This window comes from Strix uralensis, chromosome 8 (assembly GCF_047716275.1).
Source record: "Strix uralensis isolate ZFMK-TIS-50842 chromosome 8, bStrUra1, whole genome shotgun sequence".
NCBI lineage: Eukaryota > Metazoa > Chordata > Aves > Strigiformes > Strigidae > Strix > Strix uralensis.
Window position 1 is genome coordinate 17,182,758 of NC_133979.1, and position 23,407 is coordinate 17,206,164.

Here is a 23,407-nt window from a genome sequence, read left to right on the forward strand (position 1 = left end):
CGGGAGAGCATAAACTTGCTCCTAGCCCCCGGCAGCACAAGCAGAAGCAGCTAACCCCGAACCTCTGCGGGAAGTCTAGAGCAAGACTATTTTATTCTGTTCAGAGTAGCGCTTCACAGCGAGGCTAGAGGAGATGCCGTTCCCCAGCCTTAGTCAGGCATTGCTGAAACAACCCCAAATAAGGTCCTTTCTCGTTCCGGAGTTGCTGCCAACCTGCACATAAGCCCCTAGCCCCGGCGATTGACGGCCAGTCTGAGCTATACTATTGTGCCTTTCCCAGGTGCCGCGGTGCCTGTGCCCAATGAGAGTGGGCAGGTGGGCGGGATTTCAAGAAGGGCCTCCCAATCACGAAGGGTCGCATGTAGGCGGGACATCTCCTCGGTCCGGCAGCCCAGGGCCGAGCGGGGAGGAGGAGGAGTTAATGCCCTGTGGGCGGGGCGTCGCCTGAGCGGGGCCAATCCTGTTGCGGGAGAGGCGGGGTGACGGTAGCACCGCCCTATGGCGGAGGGCGCGGGGGCGGGTCCCGCCGCCGGGCATCGGCGGCGGCGGCGGCGGGCGGGCGCGCGGGCGGTGGGGCGTTCGGTTGCTGAGCAGCGCACGCAGGCGGGGGAGGGGCGCGCGGGTGGCCGCCGCGCGGCGGTTGGCGCGGGGGGCGGTGGGGGCCGGGCGCGCGCGCGGTCCGCGGGGCTATGTGAGAGCGGCGGCGGGCCCTGTCGCGCGCGCCCAGCCGCGCTCCCTTCGCCGCCCCTCGCTCGCGCCGTCCCTGCGGCGGCGGCTCCCGCCGGCCTCCGCGGCCGGGCCCCGCGTTATGTCGTGATCCCGGGCGGGCGGCGCTGCTGCGGCTGCTCATGGGGCTGCTCAGGATTATGCTGCCGCCCAAGTTGCAGCTGCTGGCGGTGCTGGTCTTCGGGGTGGCCGTGCTCTTCCTGGAGAACCAGATCCAGAAGCTGGAGGAGTCCCGCGGCAAGCTGGGTGAGCAGCGGCGGGGCGCGGCCGGGGGCCTGGGGCGGAGCGGGGCCGGGCGGGGGCAGGGAGGCGGCGGCGCGGGCGGCCGGACCGGCGGCGGGAGCGGACCGGCGGCGGGAGCAGCCCGGCTCAGCCCGCCTCGGTGTGCCGGCCGGCCGGGGGTGGGGGGGCGCGCACCGCCGGCTACTTCTCCCGTATGGCTCCTCGTGTTTACATGCCCGAAATGGTAAAGGGCCGGATCAATACGGTCTGGGGACTCCGCAGAGGGGCTGTCAACAGCAGCGGCAGCAGCCTTGGCCTTTGAGTTCATTTGTATGTGTGTTTTGCCAGATCATGAGACCTCGGAGAGGTCGGTGTTGGAAAGATAAATATTTCTGTAGTGTGTCTAAAGGGGTTTTCTTGAAAGAGCAGCGGTGCTCAAAGCTATTAGGAGCAGCGGCTGGCCTGCGTGCGCCTCCTGACAGGCACCTGGGAAGGGAGCAGAGAGGCGGTAGCGGTGCCGAAAGTGAGTCTAGTTCTGCTGCCTGCTGCTGCAACGAATCCTCTTCACATTTAATTCCTACTTCAAACGTTCTACTCACGCTTGGCATTGTAAAGGAAAGCACAGTGTAAAAAAACAAAAGCTACAGACGTTGTTCTTAATGACAAACGAGTAATTTGTTTTACTCTCATTGAATGTAAGATGTTATTTTTTACAGTTTACTGAGTGTAGTTAGTGATCTAGACTGTCACTGAGCCGTTAGAATAATGATGAACTTGAAAACTCTCGTGTAAGATTTCTTTTGCTATTTCTTCCTTAAAAAGACCTTTTTAGAGTAATACCTGCCTGGTAGGTAACATCTTACTACTTTGTCTCTTGCACATAAGGCTGCAGAACTTGTATAGATTTTACATTACTTAATTAAGAATCTCAGGGGTGTGGAAAAATACCATTCTGAACCTAGTTTGTGGTGCCTAGGAGTTGTAAAAACAGAGCACTGAGACTTCTGGTGTGTACAATTGCAGGGGCTGGTTTACAAATGTTGTTGATTTGTTTGCTTGTATTATTTGACTGTACTAAGATATTTAGACTATAAACACTTCAAGTTTGTAGGAAGAAAAGTGCACATGTCATGTTCCTACCGGTGTTAAAACTGGAAGTGGACTTTGAGTGGCATGGGAAGTTTAACAGTGAGCTTCTAACAGAGCCAGAGTCAGCATAACTTAATGTTGAGCTGTATGAATGCCATTGGGATTTTACTTCTCAGCATTTATTTTCCACTTTGCTCTCTCTGAAGTGGATGTTAGAGATTAGGACCCTGAAAATGGCAATGCTTCACTGCTTGAGTTACAGGATGCTCTTACTCTGCATATTTTTCAACTGAACGTTTGTACCAATTATAATCGAGGCATTATTTTTGCAGGGTCTCAATAACTGTAAACAAAAATTTGAAGAAGAAAATTAATGAAATTGAAAGATAATTCACACAGGTGTTAACATAGTGCTCAAGGTTCAATGTGATTTTGGATCCATCTGTTTTAAACTGATTGGTACCCATGGCTTCAGTGCCTCTGTTGCTGACAGTATATGTTACTTTAGGGAAATCTACCTTCTGGCATGAAAAGATTAACATAATGCATGTGAGAATAAAGAATTTTGCTGGTACAACTTCCTCTTCCTCCTTAATATATATGCAGTGGGCATGATTAAGTTACATATTTAGAGGAGTAAAATACACAGGTCCTACTACTTTGGGACATGAATCTAATTACTGTGTTCTGCTGATGTTATTTCTTAAGCAGAAGGGAAAACTACTGTAAAGTTTATTAAAAGTATGGTGGAAAGATTTGCTTTGTGAGCAACTTACTAGTGAAAACCTGTGTATGGAGGGGAAAAAGGGCTTTCTGCAAGAGCTTTGAATGAGCTTGGATTCTGTTTTTTTAACATGAGAGTGTGCTTTGTTAAAAAGCTTCTAGCTGTCTGAATGTCTCCCTTTTTATGTGTTTGGTGTGTATTTTATGACTAGCAAATGTTAAGGTTTCATTACAGAAAATTTTTTACCGTCATGGTTGGTGATGTTTCTACTGTGCTGTAATACGGAGAATGGTTTTCTCCGAATCAAAGTAATTAGTTGACCTAATGCACTTGAATTCCAGTCTTTCTCTCTGCCTCCCAAAAGAATGAGGTGTGTGCAAGTGTGTGTGTGTGTGTGACAAGGCAGTGATTTGATGGTAATGACAAAGTAGTTCTTTTGGTCTTTCAGTTGTTTCAGTGGGCACTTTATGTTAGAAGTCACATTGCATATTGTTTGGGCACGGGGTTTTGAACTACGCTATGTATTTGTGTTGATATATCATATGGTAAACTGTCATCTTGGAAAGTAGCTGTAGAATTAGGTGCTGACTAGGAATACCAAATTACTTCAGATTTGATAGCAAATAAAATAATTCTGCAGTCTTATTAGCAGTTCTAATAACATTCAGCTACACTTCTGTGTTAGAAAGGGTTTTATCCAATTTCTTCACATATGAGAAACTCCTGAGTCTGTACTGAACAACTGGGGTGTGTGTGTGTGTGTGTGTGTGTAATTTCAGTTCAACATCTTAAAATATCTTACCTATAACATGAAAATGGAGCATGTTTCTGGGCAAAAAAAGAACATGAACCTCTTTCTTCTTGTAAGACTTTATATAGGTAAAACTCAGTCACCCTGGCAAGCTTTCCTTTTTTAAGTTGAGAAGTACAGGAGATAGAAGCCAATGACCATCACAAATGCTGCTGCTGCTTTTTTTTTTCTCTGTGATGAGATTATTATTATCCTAATATAATTGAAAAAGGTATTTGTAAACCTGTGGGTTTCTTCATCATATGAAAGATAATTCCCTAATTAAAAAAATAAAGAAAATCAAAATATTAATAACTTCTCTGCAGCTGTTGGACTTCTTAAGCTCTTTACAAATAGTTTACAGTGGTGAGATCACAAGCAGAGCTCAGTCAGAACCCAGTTTCAAGTACTTTTCTGGTGAGACTTGTACATACCAGCCATTAATCTTTCATATTATTTTCAATTATTTACATGTAAGGGCAGCCAAATTGGCATTCACTCCAAACTGAGCTGTCCCTAGTTGCCAGTGAGAACTTCAATGCTTTTATTTAAGCTTGGTGTAGATACTTGCCCATTAGCTCCGGGAGCATGCAGCCCTGATAGAGAATATTGCATGTGAAAGGCAAATGTTGAGGTTTGCACTATCATTTCTGTAACAGAAATGTCTGACCATCCCCTTTGGTTTTTGGAAGCTTGGTGGGTGCAGCTCTGCCTCTGGTTTAAACTGACCTACTATTAAACATCTACCATGCCATCTCCTGCATTGCTGTTACTGTTTGTGGTGAGTTGGATCAAAAAACTGATCCAGCTGGAAGTAATCCATCCATCTCTTCTCTTCCCTCCCCAAAATTTTGTAATGCATTAATGGGGAAAAGGAAGAGGAGGGAAGTTTATGTGTGTTCTAGTTCTTCTCTTTAATTTTATTCTACAATAGCAAGTATTAGAAGCACTTCAAGTTGGGGCAGAGGGGTGGGAGAAGACAGTGCCTCATTCAAGGAAGAGTCTGTAAATCAGAGAAGGTGAGGATAGTAGATGGGAAAGGATTACTCTTTGGTGGGGTGGAAGTGAAGTAATACTGCTACTATCTAGCTGCTTAGTGTTACTTGCATGTTAGATTTTGAAAATAGTCCATGTCTGGGTAACATAATATACCATAACAGAGAGGGAAAGGATTAAACAACTTTATTACCATTTCAGATTGTTGCTTCAGATCATGTTGAAACACTGGTTAGCCGTACTGTGGGAGTATTTCTTCTGCTAAGTGATAAACAGAGTTATGGCTCATATCTGTTAATTCAGCACCTTTAATTCTGTCATTTGAAAGAAATTCTTAGTATTTTACTTCTTACATTTTTTTTTTGTTTGAAAATACATGAATAACTTGAAAGGCTAAGGCTCTTTTCCTGAGCCCAGGAAAGAAAATTTAATTGATGATTAATTGATTGCCAGATTTTTTTTTTTAAGGTAGTTTCCTGGTGCCTGTGGCCCTTGCTGGGGTAGTATCCTTCCAAGCACTGTGCAAGTACCTAACAAACCACTGTTCCATTGAAGCTAAATGATTTAATTTCCCAATGATGAAATCTTTCTAGGAATATAAGAGTTTCTACTATTTTGGGATGTTGAAATAATAGGCATCTTATGTTTCCTTCATTTAGGAAATAAAAAAGATCTCTTGTCAGTAGGCCTGCCAGTTGCATATGTCTGGAAAATCCCTCAGAAAACTTCTTAATTTGTCCCTCATAATATAACATGCATGGTTCCTTAGTATATTATTTATACTTGAACTTCATTTATGAAGAGTAGTTTGTGATTGTTGGCAGTTCTGACTGCACACAGCTATGCAAATAATTTACTAGCATTTCTTTTAAATATAGCTCCATTGCCCAATAGTTATTATTTTACACTGAGTAGCCCGAGGCATTCTTTCAGAAGCTGTTTTCTTGTGTGCTGGGTTTCCTGAAATAAGAGTTTTAATGCTGCTTCCTCAGTATATCTCCAGCCAGTGAAACATTCTTCCACTTTGCCTTGCTGGTTCTATCATACTTTTTCATTTAGTTCCCCCTTGCTGTTTCCCTTCACCATGCCTCTGGTTGTTCCAGACACTTTCAGAATAAATTTTAAACTACTCCCATACTACGCTTTTACTTTCCACTGGAAAGTGTGATATAGAGCAATTGTATTAATTTTATTTATTTATTATGTTATAGTTTGTGATTTTATATTTATTTATAACTTTTTGGAGTAAATGTTGCAGCTGCTGCTGTTGCATTTTCTATGAAATTGGTAATGTCTGAATTTTGGCTAATACAGAACTGTGCATGTTCCCAAGCACATACCAAGACAGTTCAGACTTGGTAATGAGCTCCAAAGCTTGATCTCACCTCCCTTTTCACTGGCACCCCAACATTGCTTTTGAACTGTGGAAATAAGAGGCACAACCTTTTAAAATTTCTCTCCTCTTCTGGAATGCTGCATGTGAAAAATTTTAGTATTGTAATACCTAGTTTGCGGGCCTCATGCTTCTAGTGAAGTAGGTTTGAGAACTAGGGATGTGGTGAGAGCTGTGCGTTTGATTCTAATAGCAGATGCTATTCCAAAGAGTTATCTGGGAAGGGGATATTTTTGTTAGAGGTATTTTGAGGGCAGTTCTGAGAGATGAAATGGACTTGAGAAATCAGATAAAGTGTACGCCTCTAGTCCCTCCGTCCATGGAATGCAGTGGATGAGGTAGTCACCAGGTAAGGTGTTGCATCCTTCTAGATTTTCCATTGGAAAAGGTCAGGTTTGGGCCAGTACATATCTATGTATGTTACTTTTTAACACATAAATTTGAGTTGAAGAGCACAAAGGTTTACAATACCATCCTCCATGGAAATCCTGGAAAAGAGCCATGATTACAATCAGCTGTTTAGGATAGAAAAGACTTATTGGACAGCCAAAGAAATGCAAGTGCCATGCTCCTCTTCTTTGTGAATTAATGGAATATTGCAGATTTGGTAATAGTGGCTATGAAGCAGGGAATTAGTCCAAGACTGAGAACCTTGGGAGAAAGCGTTTAAAGGAGTTCTAGGTCCTTTATCCATATCATTGTTTTTATACATTAGAAGGGAGATTGGGTTATTTCAATAATGAAATACCTGTCAGGTTTCAGTAATGTGCTTGGCACTGTAAAAGGAAAGGTGATAGCACTACTGGAAATCAGAAAAAGCTACTTTTAATGCCTTTATTTACTCTGTGATAAAGCAACTAACACAATGACAACATGGCATGCCAATGCTCCCTTTGTTTTTCTTGCCTATTTTCTACTTCTGAGGATACCCAAAGTAATGAAAATCTTCATGTCTGCAATGTGTCTTTGAAACTGAATGATTGAAAGTTACTATGTCTCTTTCTTAGGTCTCCTGGAGATTATTAACAAAGGAACTGCTTCAAAACACAGCAAAACCCTAACAAAACCAGAGATCCCCAAATGCTCCACTAAATTAAAATTGACTGGTTGTGCATTTTATATATGTGTGTGTATGTATAGAAACACATAATAAATGTATATATATTTAAAAAAAAAAAGCTCCAAACAGCCCTTGCTAAACTACTTAAACTTTGGAGTTAGCACAACAAGTTAAACCATTGCTTTCCTGTTTATCATGTACATCTGAAGTGAAATAAATCATTGGAATTTTTTTTTCTTCCTTATTTCAGAAAACTAACGTATTTGCAGCTGGATTCTTTTTTTGCATAGCTTTGTATTGCCCCTGGCTGTTGAAGTTAGGGACATTTGAACAGTTCATGAACAAGTCATTTCCATATCTACTGACTGGCAACCATGAGTCACTCAGACGTATTCTGGCCAGACTTGTCTTGTCTTCTAACAATGAATGGCTTTCTCCAAATTCTTGCTTCTCTTTAGGAAATAGGTGGCTTTTGCATATGGAATCCTCCAAGTATTTTTACTTAATTGGGTCAAAATACAGCCTTTTTGTGTAATTGTTTGCAATCTGTAGTTTCTGTCACTTATCTGAAGTGTATTTAAACCTTGTCAAGGCAATATTAAAGTAGTGGTAAGTGCTTTGCTTGAAATGTGGTGCTATTTATCTGTTTATATATCTGAAATACTAGCCTAGCAAGCATAATAAAGTGCCATGCTGTAGAAAAATAGCTGAACTGTTATGTGTATTTGCATTATTTCTTTCAACCAGAAAGAAGAAAGACTGACTGAAAGGAGTCCAGTGTTGAGAGAGGCATCTGAAAGTTGGCCAGTTGGCTGCAGCATTTCATAAATCTGTACAGACTCTTAACTGCAATCTGTCCTACTCGCTACCTAGATGGGGGGTGGGCAGTATCTTACTCAAACCCTTAGCTTTGTGTGATGCTCAAGCCCATCAATTCTGCTGGATTTGCCCACTCCCCTAAAAACGTGTGGCGCTGTGAAGCTGTGTTTAAAGCGCAGCATCTTGAGAAAGGTGGCATTCAGAGAAGTCTTCAGTCACTTAGTAGAGAAAAGCCAACCTCTTTCCTTCCTGGAATTGGGTCAGTTGGTTCTTTATTCACCCCTCAACTCCTCTCCACTTGACCTTTTAAGGTTTGGAGACCTGAAGTCCCTCCATTTGGCATTCCTATCAGTAATTGCCTGTATTAAAATTACTGCTAGTGCTGATTGTAGTTGCTATGTCCAGGCACTTCATTGCTATAAATTCTCAATACTTGCGGAAACATTAATGTTAGACATATATGTATGTTTTTGTGTCAGGAATATGCTGACTATCAGGACATTGGTGTTATTGCAGGATGTGCCCTTGAAAGTCAGGGTCTGGTTTCATATTGAGTGTCTGTATGTTCTGAAGTAATTAATTAATTGCTGTAGTTTAGCTTTTTATGGCTATAAATTAAGAGCAAATTTTTACCATAGAGGTATTGTTTGCAAATATGTCTGCAGGAAGCCCAGCTATATCCACATATCTTTTTATTGTCTCTAGTATTCAGTGTATTACTGTTGTCCTTACTTTGCAATATCCTCGTGTCATCACGGTTCCAATAACATTACTGCTGTAATAATTATTATTCAAGCTTTCTGGTGGTGATAAAATTCATCATGAGTAGCTAGGAGTCTAGGGCAGTGAGAGAATTAATAAGATAATTAAATTACAAAAAGTATTTGGAAAGAAGCTATCTATCACTTTGGCCCAGTCTTTGCCTTCCTTTACGTCCGTTCTCTGTATATCTGGTTAGAGTTTAAAATGACAGCTGACATCCTTTTTTTTATCAACTTGCTGTTTAATTCTGAATACTAATTTGTGTTGAAACATATGTAAAACTTAAGTGCTGTTTTGATAAAACAGCTTTTGATGATTTTGAAGTGTTTATGCAAACCTTGTGCATAATTGCTATAAAACTGTAAAGAGTGTGGGGATGGGTTCTTAGGTTCCTTAAATTAAAATGCGTATCTTCCCCATTTAACTTCTGTAGTGTTTTTTCTCTCAGAAGATCTTATTTTATTCTTCTGGTTTTTTAAATATATATTAAAAATACATAGGGGAGAGTAAGGAATATATAAATTTATAATGTATATTATTATAATAAGTATAAATATTATGTATTTATATATTCCTCACCCTCATTGTCTATATTTTCCAGTGTTGTAGTATGGGACTGATCTTTCTTGGACAACAGATTGAAAGGCAGTAGCATTTCATTTCACTTTGAAAAAGGTGGAGAAAGGCTGTTGAGAACACGAAGGAACTGGGAGATATGAGAGCAATTGAACAGAGGTTATGGCTGTTCCTCTTACTTTCTGCAAAATGGAGAGGGAAATCCAGCTAATTTAGTTTTTTTTTTTCTTCTGAATATTTTCCCTGTGTATCTTTCCATTTTCAATATTTCTATTGTCTTCTGGATATATTGTTGTTGAACATATTCAGAAAGATTGCATAATTATCATATCTGTGTTTTCTTTGAAATATTGGCATTTCTTTATGTTGATTCCGTGGGGGGCTTTTGGAGGAGGTTTTGCAGTTGTAGAAGTTTCTTTTTGCAAAACCTGGCATTTGCAATGGGTTTTAATTTACAAAACATTAATCAGTGATTGATTGGATTATACTGGAGTTGATTTTGATCATTCTGAGCAAAGGATTTCTGTAATTCTGCGAATGATTTACACATGTAGAGTAAAAGGGAATGAAGTCAAAAAGTAGGGTGTGAAAACGATAGAATCTTATTCTGACACATTAAATAGACCAAAAAGTGTCTCCTGAACAAAGCAGTTTAAGATTTTGACTCCTTTAGCATTTGAATGACAGATGTAAATTGAGGAGAAAATAACTTTTTGGAAGATCTAATTCCAAATTTTTTATTCCTTAAGAAAATGGCGATTAATTTTTACAAAAGCTGAGTCCAGCCATGTCCTTCTATTGTCTGTGGTAAAAGTAGTATCACACAGGGTTTTATCCCCATGCTGAAGGGCAGAAATACTACACCTTGTCTATTGACCAAATCCCTCTTGAGCACAAGTGCATGATCACTTTCTGAAGATGTGGTTTTGTAACCAGTACACAAAATACCTTGTATGAGGATCTGTGTTTTAGGAAGCAAAGTCAATGTCAGATTTTTTGTATCCTGATGTTGAATGAAGTGTTTCATAGGTAGAATCCTATTTCAGCTGCACTCCCACCAACAACTTTGGAGCCAGGATTTTTCAGCATCTCATTTGTCAGTAAACCTTCAGCAGTGTGTGCTCTCAAAAGTGAGAAAAGATATTTTCCTGGCAAAATATCTATAATTGCATACTATTCTTGACACATTATCCTATGAATTGTGCTGAGATGACCATAGCACTAAAATGATTTCCCTTAATCAAGTTAGTGCTTTTGGGAATATTGAATGTCTTATAGTTTGCCCCTCTTATTTTATTTTTTTTTTTTTTGGTGAAAAAAACAAGCAAAAGAAGCTTACAAAGACCTCCTGCTTATCTGAGAATTTAGTCTGTTTTAGGTTTTTAGGCAAATTAACTATTTTGTATTAACTTTGGTAATGCTGCCAACAAGGCAATCTTTTGAAGCTAAGTACCTAATAAATAGTGCTTCCCTCTCTTTGCTCTCTAAATTGTTAATCCTGATGTGCTACTTGTGGAGCTGCTGTTGGTTTGAGTGAAGACAAAACTTGCAGTAGCTCCGGTGTTTTAGCAGGGCCTGTTTAAGGTTTAAAGTTGTCTTCGGTAGGAGTACTTCATGTTTTTGTTTGATCAAGCTGTAAAAAAAAAAAAGCCGACCTAGAACAAAGTTCTGGCATACTGCTTGATTTATACTTTTAAATTAGGGTTTATAGACTGTGTGTTTAATGCATATGCAGTAGTCTAGGTGTGTTCCGCTATGAGAAGTACCAGAAGACCTTACTTTCTAATAGGCTAGTAGTATTTTTTCTAGTCCATGACATGCCTGCCAAACATGCTCTCTGAGCCAAAAGCAAAGGCTGAATCACCCGAAATACCTGTCTAAGCTTACATTTAAACACAGCAGTGTTCATAACCTTCATGTCTGGTTCAAACTTGAGTTTTATCTTTGAAACTATTAAGTGGCCAAAACATTAGAGTTATGTAAAAACTTTTCCACAGAATTTAGTTGGAGCAAGTTTTATTCCAAAGTTTTGAATTTTGAGGAGAGATTTTTGAGTGGGTTAGTCTTGGAGGTGCGTGAGAGGGCTTGAGAAGTCACAAGACCCGACAAATGAGCTGTCAAAGTTAGCAGTGGGAACTTCCCCCAGCAGTTTGCCCTGCACTCTCATGGGAGAGTATCACCCCATTGCTAGCCAGGGTGGTAACCACAGGTGTGCCCAGCTCTGCCAGCAGAGATCAGAGCATGGAGCATGAATTTAAAGCACTCTTGATTTCAGTTTAGTTTAATGCTTTGAGCTGCAGAGATAGCATATGTTTGCTTCTGGACAGGAAAGGACAGCCACCCCTTCATCCAACGCAGAAAAAATTGGTAGAGGGTATTTGTCAGGCTTCTTAGTTATTCATGAATCATGTTAAATGCATTTGGCCTAAAGGCATATTTATAAGTACGTGGTCAAGCTTAGAGGAGAATATTAAAGATGAACTTTTGAAGAGGGGTAATGAGGAGTAGAAAGGATGTGTATGTGAGCATTAGTGCAACTTTTGCATGTGTGAGCTATCCACAGTCTGTCTGATCCCAACAGAAAGGCAGAGTATTGGGGAATACGCTTATTTTCAAGGCTAGCTTCACTCTAGCTTAAGAGTCTGAAAATGTACTTGCTTCTGATTCCTATTTCTTTGTCATTTACCCTCTACAGTACTATTAAACCCTCCTCTCTGATGTGAAAAACCCACATAAAACTGTGGTGGTGGTTTAGCAGAAAGAAATGATAAATCAAATAGTAAAACATTTATATGTATCCTCTTCTGGTTTTCCTGTCTGTGCTTTCCAAACCATGCTCTGAAAAACATGGTCTTGCTAGCATGTTTGTGGGAGCATTTTTCTAAACATTTGTGGTCACTGGAGCAACCCAAAGCATTGTTTCTAGTGATTTTTATGTGCCTACTTATGTGTGATTGCATAGTGCAGATGACAAGGCACTCTTAATATGAGAATTAGGAAAGAGAAAGGGATGATAAAGTATTCACATATCAAGTTTAAAGAAAAAAACACACGTGCAAAGGGGGAATGAAGACATTGAAAGAGGCTTTTTCTTTTTTTTTTTTCTTTCTTGTTTGAAGCCACAGCAAAAAGCCTTTAGAAACTGAATGACCATTTTTATATTTGCCGGGAGCATTAGTGGTGATTATGTGTAAGTTTTAAATATGTGCCCTCTTTGATTGGTGGAAGCTTGTGTCAAGGTTGCAGTTAAAAGCACATAGTGTTTTTTAATAGGTAATGGGATGTAATAAACTTAAATTTCTTAAACTGGTGTTAAAAAATTTACAACAAAATATTTGTTTTGCTGGAGATGATGATAAAAGGTTTTAACTGATAACTGAGATTGAAATACTAGTTTTCAAGAATGAATGTTGGAAAACAGGGTAAACTTATTTTAGACTTGCTTCCTCTCATTGTTATGCCATCCTAAAACAATATGGAATAAAAATAACACATCCTGTGCTTTTTTAAGTATAAAAAAACTACTAAATGTCTGACAACATGACAGTTAAGCAACAAAATCTGACAAGTTATTTATATAGCAGCAGGAACATGAAATACATCTCTTTTACTTAATATATATTAAGTATGTGCATGTAAATGTAAACATGAGATGGCACTCTAGAGATAACTAGTATGCAATAGAAACCCATATGAAAATCCTCTCAGATATCCAGGAATTGATTTGGATGAGTTTTCTGCCCTTGGTGGAATCGTATATCCATAAACTCCGCAAATTCTGTTAATCCTTCAACCTCTGCTGTATCAGGTTCCACAATTAAATAGTAACCTAAATAGAGACAATGTTTGGCTACTCTGTAGAAAAATGTCTAGACCTTACAAATACATACCAGGCGGAGCTACCAGATAGTTTAAACCAACTGGTTAATCAAATGCAGACATAAAACTGTGAAAAGGAATTGTTCTTTTTCATTTGTTCAAAACCTTTGTTACAAGGAATTTGAAGAGCTAAAAAACCTGTGATATTTAAGGCTCAGAAAGGCATTGATTTCGAACTTGACTAAACTTGTTGTCTTGTGTAATTTCAGTAGCACCCTTCATAATTTTCCTGTGGTATTTAATGTACAGTATTTTGTGGTGACAAGCACTGTATCCTGTACAAGATGGAATATGAGAATGTAGTGTATGTGTCCTCATCTTGTCCCAGGGAGACCCTCATACAGGTTTTGAGGGTTTGGTTTGGTTTCAGAGCAAAGAATCTTTGTTTTAGGCAGTTTGTTAAAAACCTTAGTGGTTTGAGGATACTTACCTTCTTAAGTTTATCGCTGCTTTCTGTTTGATCTAAATGCAAGATCAAAATTAGCTCCTAAGTATGGCACTTAAAAACTTTGCATTTGGTAATAATTTAGGAGGTGTATCAGTCAAGAACTGTTAACATATGTCAGAGCATGTGAATTAGTTGCCAAAAGTATTCTTCAATTTCTTTAGAAAACAAGTAACAGCACTTTTCCAAACTATGACTGAGCTTAGTGCAATAATTACAGTTTAGTGCTATTGTTTTATTGTACTCTGCTGCCTTGACAGCAGTACTGATTTTATAAATGTAAAAGTTAGTTATGCTTTGATTCCTTTTTTTGAATAAAACATAGTCTGATCTAAAGCAAACTTCCTAAATTGCACTTTAGTACTTCTGAATCATTCTGTGACTGTAACCTCTAGTAGGCATCACAGAATGCTTGTTAAATGAAGTAGCTGTGTTTCCAAACTAGAACCAGACATAATTTCATGTAGGGTAGTAGTTAAAGCATTAACTAGATGCTTAGCATTCTAAATTTGATTTCTGGTGTGTGTGTGTGTGTTTGTTTTAACTTCAGGTTTATTTCAGGTGAATTTAGAGTGCTTTAGATTATTTTTTTAAATTTTTTTTATAAGGGGATTGCTTTGACCAGAAAGTTTCAATATAACTTATACTTGAGAATTTTATATGGAATACTCACATATTAACCTTCTGGTGGCAGTCTTGTGACTAGTATTTTTTATTTTATAATAGCTGGAATAAAACTATGCAGCCACACTATCTTTCATGACTTTCATGATTGGTTGCTGAAGAGCTAAACTTTGTTTTGAAGTAGAAGTGACTACTGGATTTGGTGTTTTGTTTTTGGTGGGGTTTTTTTTTTGGGGGGGGGGGGAGAGTGGTGGGGTGTTTGTTTTGGTATTTTTTAAGTGAACATCCAAGAAGAACATTTACTGATGCCAACTGCTGGAGTAGCATTTTCTCATGAAAATTTAAGATCTCTTGCCTTGAGTGGTCTGGCAACTACTGGATCAACAAAGTGCATGTGGCTTTCCTTGTTTGTGTGTTTTGTGGAAATTTTCCCTTTTATGCTCTGTGAGCCTTGGCTATGATGTTAGAATGAAGAACATTTTTTACTGAGCTTTTTGCCATTTTACCGGTTAATTTGTGAACCACTGACTGAACAGAACAACTTTTACAGACTATAAAGTGCAGCCTTGTAACATGGAGTACCAATCAAATAAAACAGAGTCTCTTGGGGAAAGTAATTTCCCCACATCTTTTAAAGAGTCAATACTTGAAGCAGGGGGAAGGTTGGGGCTGTGGGGTCTTGTGATGATTCACAGCAATCCAAGAGATGAAGGGACTGGAGGAGTTTACTACTAATAGTGTGGGCCACTATAGCCATCAAGCACGGAAATGTTCAGTAACACTTCTGCCTCTGCTCCCATCTCTGGAGCCCCAAGGATATACCTGATTGGTTTATATGAGGGCAGAAAAATAAATGAAAAAGTCTTCATATTTCATATGGAAAGTAATTTTAAAAATACCCATAGGGACCACCCTAATACAGAAATGATACAGTCTTTGTTTGATCCATGTCCTTCACAGGTATATGACATTATGAACTTGTGTATGTACAAAAAGCCACTGTTTGTATTTATACTTGAATTTAAACTTAGTATTTCTTTGTACAAATTTGAGAAATATTGCTATGGAGAGAAAACCATATTGGTGTCCTTGTGTCACCTGACAAACAACTGCTTAGTCTTCCTTATCCTGTTTAAAGCTACATGGGTTAGTTTTGAATGGGCCAGTATGTTTACTTGGGCTGCTGCAGCCTTTCTTGAAGTTATGAACTTGGCTTCTCTGAGCATGTTTCTGCCGAGGTATTTGTTCCACAGCTCACATGCTTGTTTCTGAAGTGCTGCATTTTTGATGTAGATTTAAGCATCAGTCTGTTCATGATGTGTGTTGCCCTGAAGTTCCTACAAAATAGAGGTTTATGGGTCTTCTCTTCATTCTATACCATTTGTTCCATTGTCCATCACACAGAATATAGAGCGATTTCTTCTCTTGGAGTCCTGCACCCATCTTAGTGTTGAGAGAATCTTTATAGTTGAAGGATTTCCTGAAATATTTTTAGTTATTAGTCCATGTGGATTGTTTGTTAATTATTTAACTAACTATGTTCAATAAGCATTGAAATAAAACCTTTATGGAGTTACTTACTTTTTAGTTTAATTGGAATTACACTCATTAAACTAACATTTTGGAGGAGAGAGCGTATGTTTGGAAGACTGATGACTGTTTCAGGGACATTATATAATTTCTGTGCAGTGCCTCATAATAAAATCATGCTATTAAAGACTTTCCTATGTTTAATGTGTGTATGGACAAATGTGTTATTTAATTAATAGAATAATAAGTATAAGCAATAGTCTGTCGGCCTTGGGAGCTCACTGGCTATTTCAAGAATTTAACCTGCTTTGACACTTCCATGGTTTCTTCCTGTGAGCAGCTTGAATACCACTTACTCAGCACTGAGTTAAATAAAATCAGCTAAGGAGAACAGCATACTGTAAATGATGCTGGGAACAGAAAAGACATGTAAAATTGCTTGTAAGATGATAACATTTCATAACATTCTGGAAAACAACCTCTCATCTATTGATTTATTTTTTTAAAAAATTTTTTTTATCCCTCCCGTCTGCAAAGATGAAATGTAGTCTTTCAAGGAGTCTTATTCCTTCCTTGAAGACTTGCTATATTGATCTGAAACCACAGAGCTGAAATTGGTCATATTTTACCATTGTTCCTTCTCTAAAGACAATATATGGCCCTATTGTTTAAGTGGAAAACTTGCTGAAGTATTTGTGTTACTGGAATTTGTGGAACAGTTAGTAAGGGACTTCTCTAAAAATCCCTGATGAGATACTGCAAATGGAATACTTCACTGACATCTGTGTGAGTGGATAGCAGACCTCTGCAAATGTGATTCCTTAGTCGTGTTTCATGGAAGCATACCACCAACATGCTCCAGAATAAAGTTATAGGAGAGAAGAGATTTTGATTAACCTCTGTCTGACTGAATACAGATTTTTGTGTTTTCTTTTTGGCCTGGTGCTCCACTTATCACAGGCCAACTAATCAACACACTTTTTGTTAGTATGACTTTAGCTTTCTTAATTAGGGATAAATATAAGAAAACTTACCATCCCCCTCAGAACAAGGGACAAGACAATTTCTCCTTCTCTCCTACCCCCTTTACCAGATGATGAATTTGAAAGCTGTTCCATATTAATTATTTCCTACGATAACTATTTTAGATGCTGTTGCAAGCCTTACTGTTACTCTAAAAATGTGGTAAGTTTAAAAAAGTATAGGACTTACCATTAATGAGAGAGCTTTTCCATCTCTTGGAAAAAAGCAGAGGGGAAAAAATTCATAAGAAAACATACACAAAGGCCTGTGGTGATTTTTTTTTTTTTTTTGAAGTCTGGTTCTGGAAACAAAGGAAGTACAGAAGGTCAGAATAACAGTGTAGAATTTTTGGTGCTTTCCAGCCTCATATGTTCTTTTACCTCCACTGTCATAAACCTGTTGCTTCAGAACGTGGCAATGTGTTTGTAATCTCTCAGTGGAACTAAAGATGAGTTACGTAAATTTGAGATAAACAAATATAATCTTAAGCTAATTTAGTCTGGCCATTCAAATTTATGGCACTGTATATGCAATAATAGATTTACTGTATTTTAGACATAACAATCTGCAGGGTGAGGATAGACGACTGAAGGATGTCAAGAGCCTGCAAGCTTGGCTTTAGACAAGAACAGGAACCCAGTAGGTCTAAGTAACTTAAACTGAGCCAGTTAAATTTACAGTCTGAACAGATTTTTCTGTTTTGGAAACCACATGATATAAATGTAACATTGAATCAACAAATAATTTAACTGTAGACATGTCTGCATGAACCATGTTTTAAAATCCTACTGTAGTGAAATTTATGCCAGGAAAATGGGCCTCAAATGAAACAAACAAACAAAATCCATTCTAAAACACACAGTTTGAAGTTTTGGAAACTTTAAATGTCAAAAGTGTTTGTTCTTATCCAATGCACAGGAAAACCAGTTGGTTAATAATGTCACAAATGGTTGGGAACTAAATGAATTCTGGAAGATGCACTCTTGTGTATTATAAACTCTTGCAGAAAGTGGTGTTATCAAGAGAACATAAAACACTAAGCAGATGTATTGTTGCACAAAAATTATAAAAGCATGTTAGGCACAGATTTACTGAAATAAGATAGGAGCTAGACAGTGAATTTGATATTCCTCCCTTTTCCTGTTGCCATTGTGCTGTTCTCGTGTTCATCACATGAGAAATTGTTATTGTATGATTTCATAGCACTTTACTGAGGGAGGACAGTGTTACCTCGATGCTAACTGAAACTGTATGGTCTCAACATTGTAACATTACTTTGCATATTAAATAGCAAAAGTTTTTTAAGCTAATGTTTCAACAGTAAAAAATCCTGATTGCCTTGCTAGTGTTTAATGAAACCACATGGTAGGGTTGGTTTAGATCTGGGGGGTTTGGTGTCTTGTGAGGAGAAGATGGTTGTTAATAGTAAAAATGATTAATCTGGAGTGTCCTTCTGCAATTAGATTTCTTAAGTTTCTAATATACAGTAGTAACCAGGGAATGCTTTTGCATTTTATTTAAGCATATATGCATATGTATCTTTAAACTTAAATTCTGAAGAAGTCTGTTTAAAAAACAAAAATTAAAAAAAAGCTCTATTGCTTGGAAACTGCTTTAATGTATTTTGGAATAGTGAAGTTTAAGCCATAGAGTGTTGGGACCTGTGTAGGCTTTTAAAAAATAACCACATGGTGTGACCTCTGCAGGTATCTCTTCCTTTACATCTGATTTCTGCTCATTCTAATGGTTTAGAGAGAGGGCTGAATGGTAGCTGAATGAGATTTGTAATGTTTTAAAAACCTTTTTGTCCTGTTAATTAGCTGGAAAAAATCTGACTCTTGAGGATTGTGATTAGAATTGTTACTTGTATTTTTTACTGAGCATTAGTTCATGCACTTTTCTGTTTGTTTTAGAGATTACTGTGCAATGTAGGATGATAGTTTGATGATAATGAGCTATTCAGGGGAAGAATCTCTCAATACCAGGTGATGGGGTAATGGCAGGTGAAACTCAATTTTGTCATTTCTAAATGTATTTGGAGAAAAACAATCCCAAATTTACATATGTTATATTTTGAATTGGCTGTCCTCACTGAGGAAGGAGTTCTTGGAGTTACAGAAGTTAGCTCTAGGAAAACTTCAGGTCAATTCTCAACAGTGGTCAAAAATGCATGTAGTGTGCTGGAAGCCATTAAAAACAGATGAAGAACCACATGAGAATTTTGTGTTCCATTGGATACAGCAATTCTGCTGTGTTGTCCTTTCTTGCTCTTCATCTTGGAAAAGGTTATAGCAGAGTTGGAAGAACTGTATGACTAGTGAGGATAATCTAAGGAACAAAGCATCTTCCGTATAGGGAATGATTAAGTACCAAGGCTCGTCAGACTTGGGAAAACATGTTAGGAAATAAAAGGCAGGAGCTTGTAAAATCATGAGTAGTATGGAAGAAGTGAGCAAGGAATGTTTATTACACAAGTGTAGGAAATGATCAAAAATAAACTATTGGTTGATAGCTTCAAAAATATTGAAACAAGCTGGTAAACTGTAGAACAGAATGCCACAGCATATAATGATTATCGAAATGCTTAGACAAACCAGGGGTGGAAAAATCGTTGATCTAAAAATTCATTAATCTACTAAGTTGCAAGTAGGTGGACGGTGGTAAATACATCAGGAAGATATGACCATGTGCTTGAGCTGTTTTTATGTCTTCTCCACACATCTATTGGCCTTTGTCACAAACAGGACATTGGAGCTTTGGTCTGAGCCAGTAAAGCCCGTTAGGTAATGTATACACCAGGCCACTTCCCTTAAATACCATGTGTCCCTTAATGATTCGTGTTCATCCTTTTCATGCAAGAACTTGCCTGACGCTTCTTCAGCATTGCATAGCTTCATAGCTATTGCTTCTTCAGAAGGCAATTAAAGACTTACAGACCTTTTTTTGGTCATTATTCACTTAAATTTCAGGTGGTACCTAGCAAAAGTCTTGCTAATCCATTTCTTCCAGGAGGGGATCCAATCTTGCTTTGAAAGTATCATCAAGAAATGGAGCATTTCCTTTGCTCATTTAAGAGTGACCTTTGGAACCTTTCACTATTTTGAAATAAGGCCTTGATTTCTTAAAATCCAGACATGGTTGGTCTCATGTTACAGCTACTAGATCTTGTTATCGTGTTCTCTGTACTCCCCTCCCCACCACCCTGTGGTATTTTTCCCTGTGAAAGTGCTTATATCCTGTAATCATCTCACTTCTCAATCTCTCTGAAAAACTAAACACATTGAATTCTCTAAGCCTCTCATTGTAAGGTAGCTTTCTGATCCTTCAATCATTTTTATAGCACTTCTGCACCCTCTAGTTTTCCACCAACCACTTTAAAATGTGGACAAAAATACTATGCAGTGTTTCAGTAGCAGCCTCCTCCCTGCCATGCACTCTGTTGTTTTTCCTCTGTTCTGCCCTCCTGACCCATCTGTGGATGCCGTTTTGTATGTGGTTGATTGGAGGCATTACACAGCTACAGATATAGCTGAAGTGGCTGGTTGTGTTAACCAGATGCCATGCTCTGACATTTCTCAATTTTTACTGAAATCAAATAGTAGATAGAATTCTGATGACAGCAGCATTATATGAAATTGAAAGCAGAGAATTTATCGTATTATCTCCAAACTAAAAATGCCAACAAGTATTCAGTTTCAATTTATTTGCTAGATACTAGAAACTCAGTTTGTAAATCAAAATACAGAGCTTTTATAATGTGGAGATGAAAGTATAGCTAAAACTTCCCCAAACTCCTTTGAAGAGTTGATACTTGCAGTATTTACTGATTTATTTTACTGATAGGAAAATCTATCATCTACCATCTATTAAATACTGTGAATATATATAATGTGGAGTTTCTAGTTCCAGTCTAAAAACACTATAGTTGAACTTGTATGGAGCCATATTTGTGCAACTGTGCTGTTTTATTTTTGAACTGGTTTCAGGATTATCTATATGATACTCAGGAATTCAGTAGGATTTCTTTATAGAAAGCATATCAGGAAAAAAGACCCACATCTCCATTTTAAAGGTCTAAGTAGCATTTGAAGAGTGTTTAAATGTGTGTGAATTTAGTATTTATATGAAACACTGCATAATTTTCGGTGTTCTAACAGTATGAAACATGATAGAACACGTTTAAGGATGAGTGATGGATTACATTCGGAGTGTGTTGGTGGAATAAATAACAGATCTTAAGATAACATGTTTCTTCTTTATTACTTGTAATAGTACAGTGAAAGAAAAAGCAGCTCACACTTTTAACTCTCAGGTATTTTTTTTGTTTGTATTTCCTTAAGGAAAACTGTTTCCCTGACTTTTTGTCAAGAAAGTAGTTAGGCTTTTTGGATTTCATAATTGACAAGTGGTACTTATGCTGTTTGACTACCTTAAATATTTGAAATTTAATTTCTTCTGCTTGAGAGGAGAGCAACTGTTGCTTTCCTGCCTGACTGTTCTGATTTCTGTTTGTGATGTGCTTAAGCTGGAGATAAAGGGGTTTGTAGCTTGTATTTCTGTTCCATAGCTGTGATATTGTCACACATTAGAGGTTGGAAACCCTTGTGGTAGTAGCTCTACACTAAGAACATGTCATTCATTGTAGCAGCTGCTTTAAACTGCATTTATATTTAAATAGAAGAAAGAGATCTATTTTGAATTTTCAGAGTTGTTCCCATGGCAAAGTAACTTGCTGTCTTGTCTTTTTCTTCACCACTGATTGATCCATTTGCTTACTTAACCCCAGGAGTGGGGAGGAAGAAATCTAGAGTGAAAAAGCCTTCATTTAGGAGCATGCTGAATGCTTCCTAATACCATTTGAGTTCAAAAGACCAGAGTCCTCTGGGTCTGTTTTGTTTATATAGTTTTAATTAGAACTGAGCCTCATTAATGAAAATGTGCAAAATAAAACAAGGGCATCTCTTTAAAGTTCAGATATATACATTGTGAGAGTGGGATTTGTGTTTAATCTAGGAAGCTGTGAGTTAGCTGCAGTACAGTGTTCAAGTCAACTGTTGCAAAGGATCTTACCCATACTGACCATTACTATTCATCTGGTTGTCAGTTTTCCTAACTTAATTATTTTTTCTTCAGATGTAAACTTTTAGAATCATTTGTCGGGTACTTATATTCCTGGCTTCTTAAATTAAGAATTTGAATTTAGCTGAGAAAATGATTGTCAACTTGTTATAAAGTGATCACTGTTTTATGAAAAATACTGTTAGAGTGCTCTTTGCTCAAACTGATGTTGGGACTCTGAGCACCCTGAGTGATAGAAGAGTGGCCACTCTTTGCCTCTCTGCTTGCCTATCCAGATTTTTTGGGTGATGACATTTGGATGACATTTTTTTTTTAATGCTGAAAATATGGAAACAGAGGCAATCACGGTTGTAATGCCAAGTGTGTGAGCAGTTGCACTGCTTTATTTACTTAATTGTTTTTAAAAGCTAAGCAGCATTTTGCTATCTTTGGTTTTTTGTTTTTCAAGACCATAGCTCAGTCTTGTATGTCACTAAATATTGGTAGTGTTTTTTAGAAGAGCATGTGTATATGATGCTTACTTGTAGCATCAGCAAGACATCAGGTCAAGACTGTATTTACTGTGCCTCCTAAGGTTCTGTAAAGTGCCATGCTGGTCCCAGTTTGGAGAGAGGCAGATGAACTGACTGGGATATCGGAGAGCTTGTTTTCTGCCCAGCAGTACCCCTTGTGCGATTGGTATTGAAACTTCTCTCAGACATTGTTAATGCAGGAGTAATGCACAACAAGCAGTTTGCTGTGTTAAGAAACAAGATTAAGCCCATCTCGTGGCTTTATTGGAAAAATAGAGACTTAATTTTTCAAGTGCAGTCTTGTCACAGATGGAACTGTTTGGGACAGAGGAAAAAACACAGATCAAGTATGTTTGTAGTAGCTGAAATATGTGATTATTCTGGATTGCAAGCATGTTTCTCCACGTTGAGAAGTCCATTACATGCATTTACTTGAGTGTTGGAATCATTCAGTTTCTCTTACTTCCCTCAGTTTTAAAGAGGAGGAATACGTAGAGAACTTAAATGCACGCAACATATGGCTGAAATATCACGTATACTAAAGATCTAAAAATCAAAGTTGCTGTTTCCATGACAACTGTAGCCGAGCCAAAGAGTTCTTTTCATAAAGACTGCAGCCGTGCACAACTTAAGTTCAGAGCCTGGGAACCTGGTTCCTAGGATGCTTTAGGGTCCACATATAGATCTCCAGGGAGGTGCTATTTATGTTTGTATCTACTTGTAACTGAGAGTGTCACTTGTTCTCAGCTACTGCCTGCAAAACACACTGACAGGAGTAGAGTGTTTTTATGATATCTAATTGATATGTCTGACATGTTGCAGATGGGAATAGCAAAATCAGAAGTAATACCACCTTGGCAAAGAGGAGTTTTAAATAGAATATAGGAGCATTTCTATCTTTAATTTTGGGGGCGGGGGATGATGAGGCCTTTGATCTGCAGCTTTTGCTAATCTGAATTGTTTATATGAATACCCATAACCAGATTCTTTCTGTGCAAAGACTCTGATCTTGATTACAGGAAAAAATAGGCTATTCTACTTTTCTTCTGTAGTGCCACTGTATTTGTCATGTCAGGTGAAAATTTAATTTTTCTTCACTTTGCTAATTGTTCATGTCTTCACGAAATAGGAAAAGTGAGTCTTGGCCACAGTTAGTCA

At 38.3% G+C, this 23,407-nt stretch overlaps 1 protein-coding gene across 1 annotated transcript in view; it reads left to right on the top strand.

Moving 5' to 3' along the window:
- The first annotated feature begins 641 nt into the window (after positions 1–641).
- Positions 642–23,407, top strand: part of HS2ST1 (heparan sulfate 2-O-sulfotransferase 1) — an 86,040-nt gene continuing 63,274 nt past the window's right edge. Inside the window, exon 1 of the mRNA XM_074876440.1 lies at positions 642–972. Coding sequence (XP_074732541.1) covers positions 849–972 — 124 coding nt within the window. The 5' untranslated portion in view covers positions 642–848. The remainder of the gene's footprint in view (positions 973–23,407) is intronic.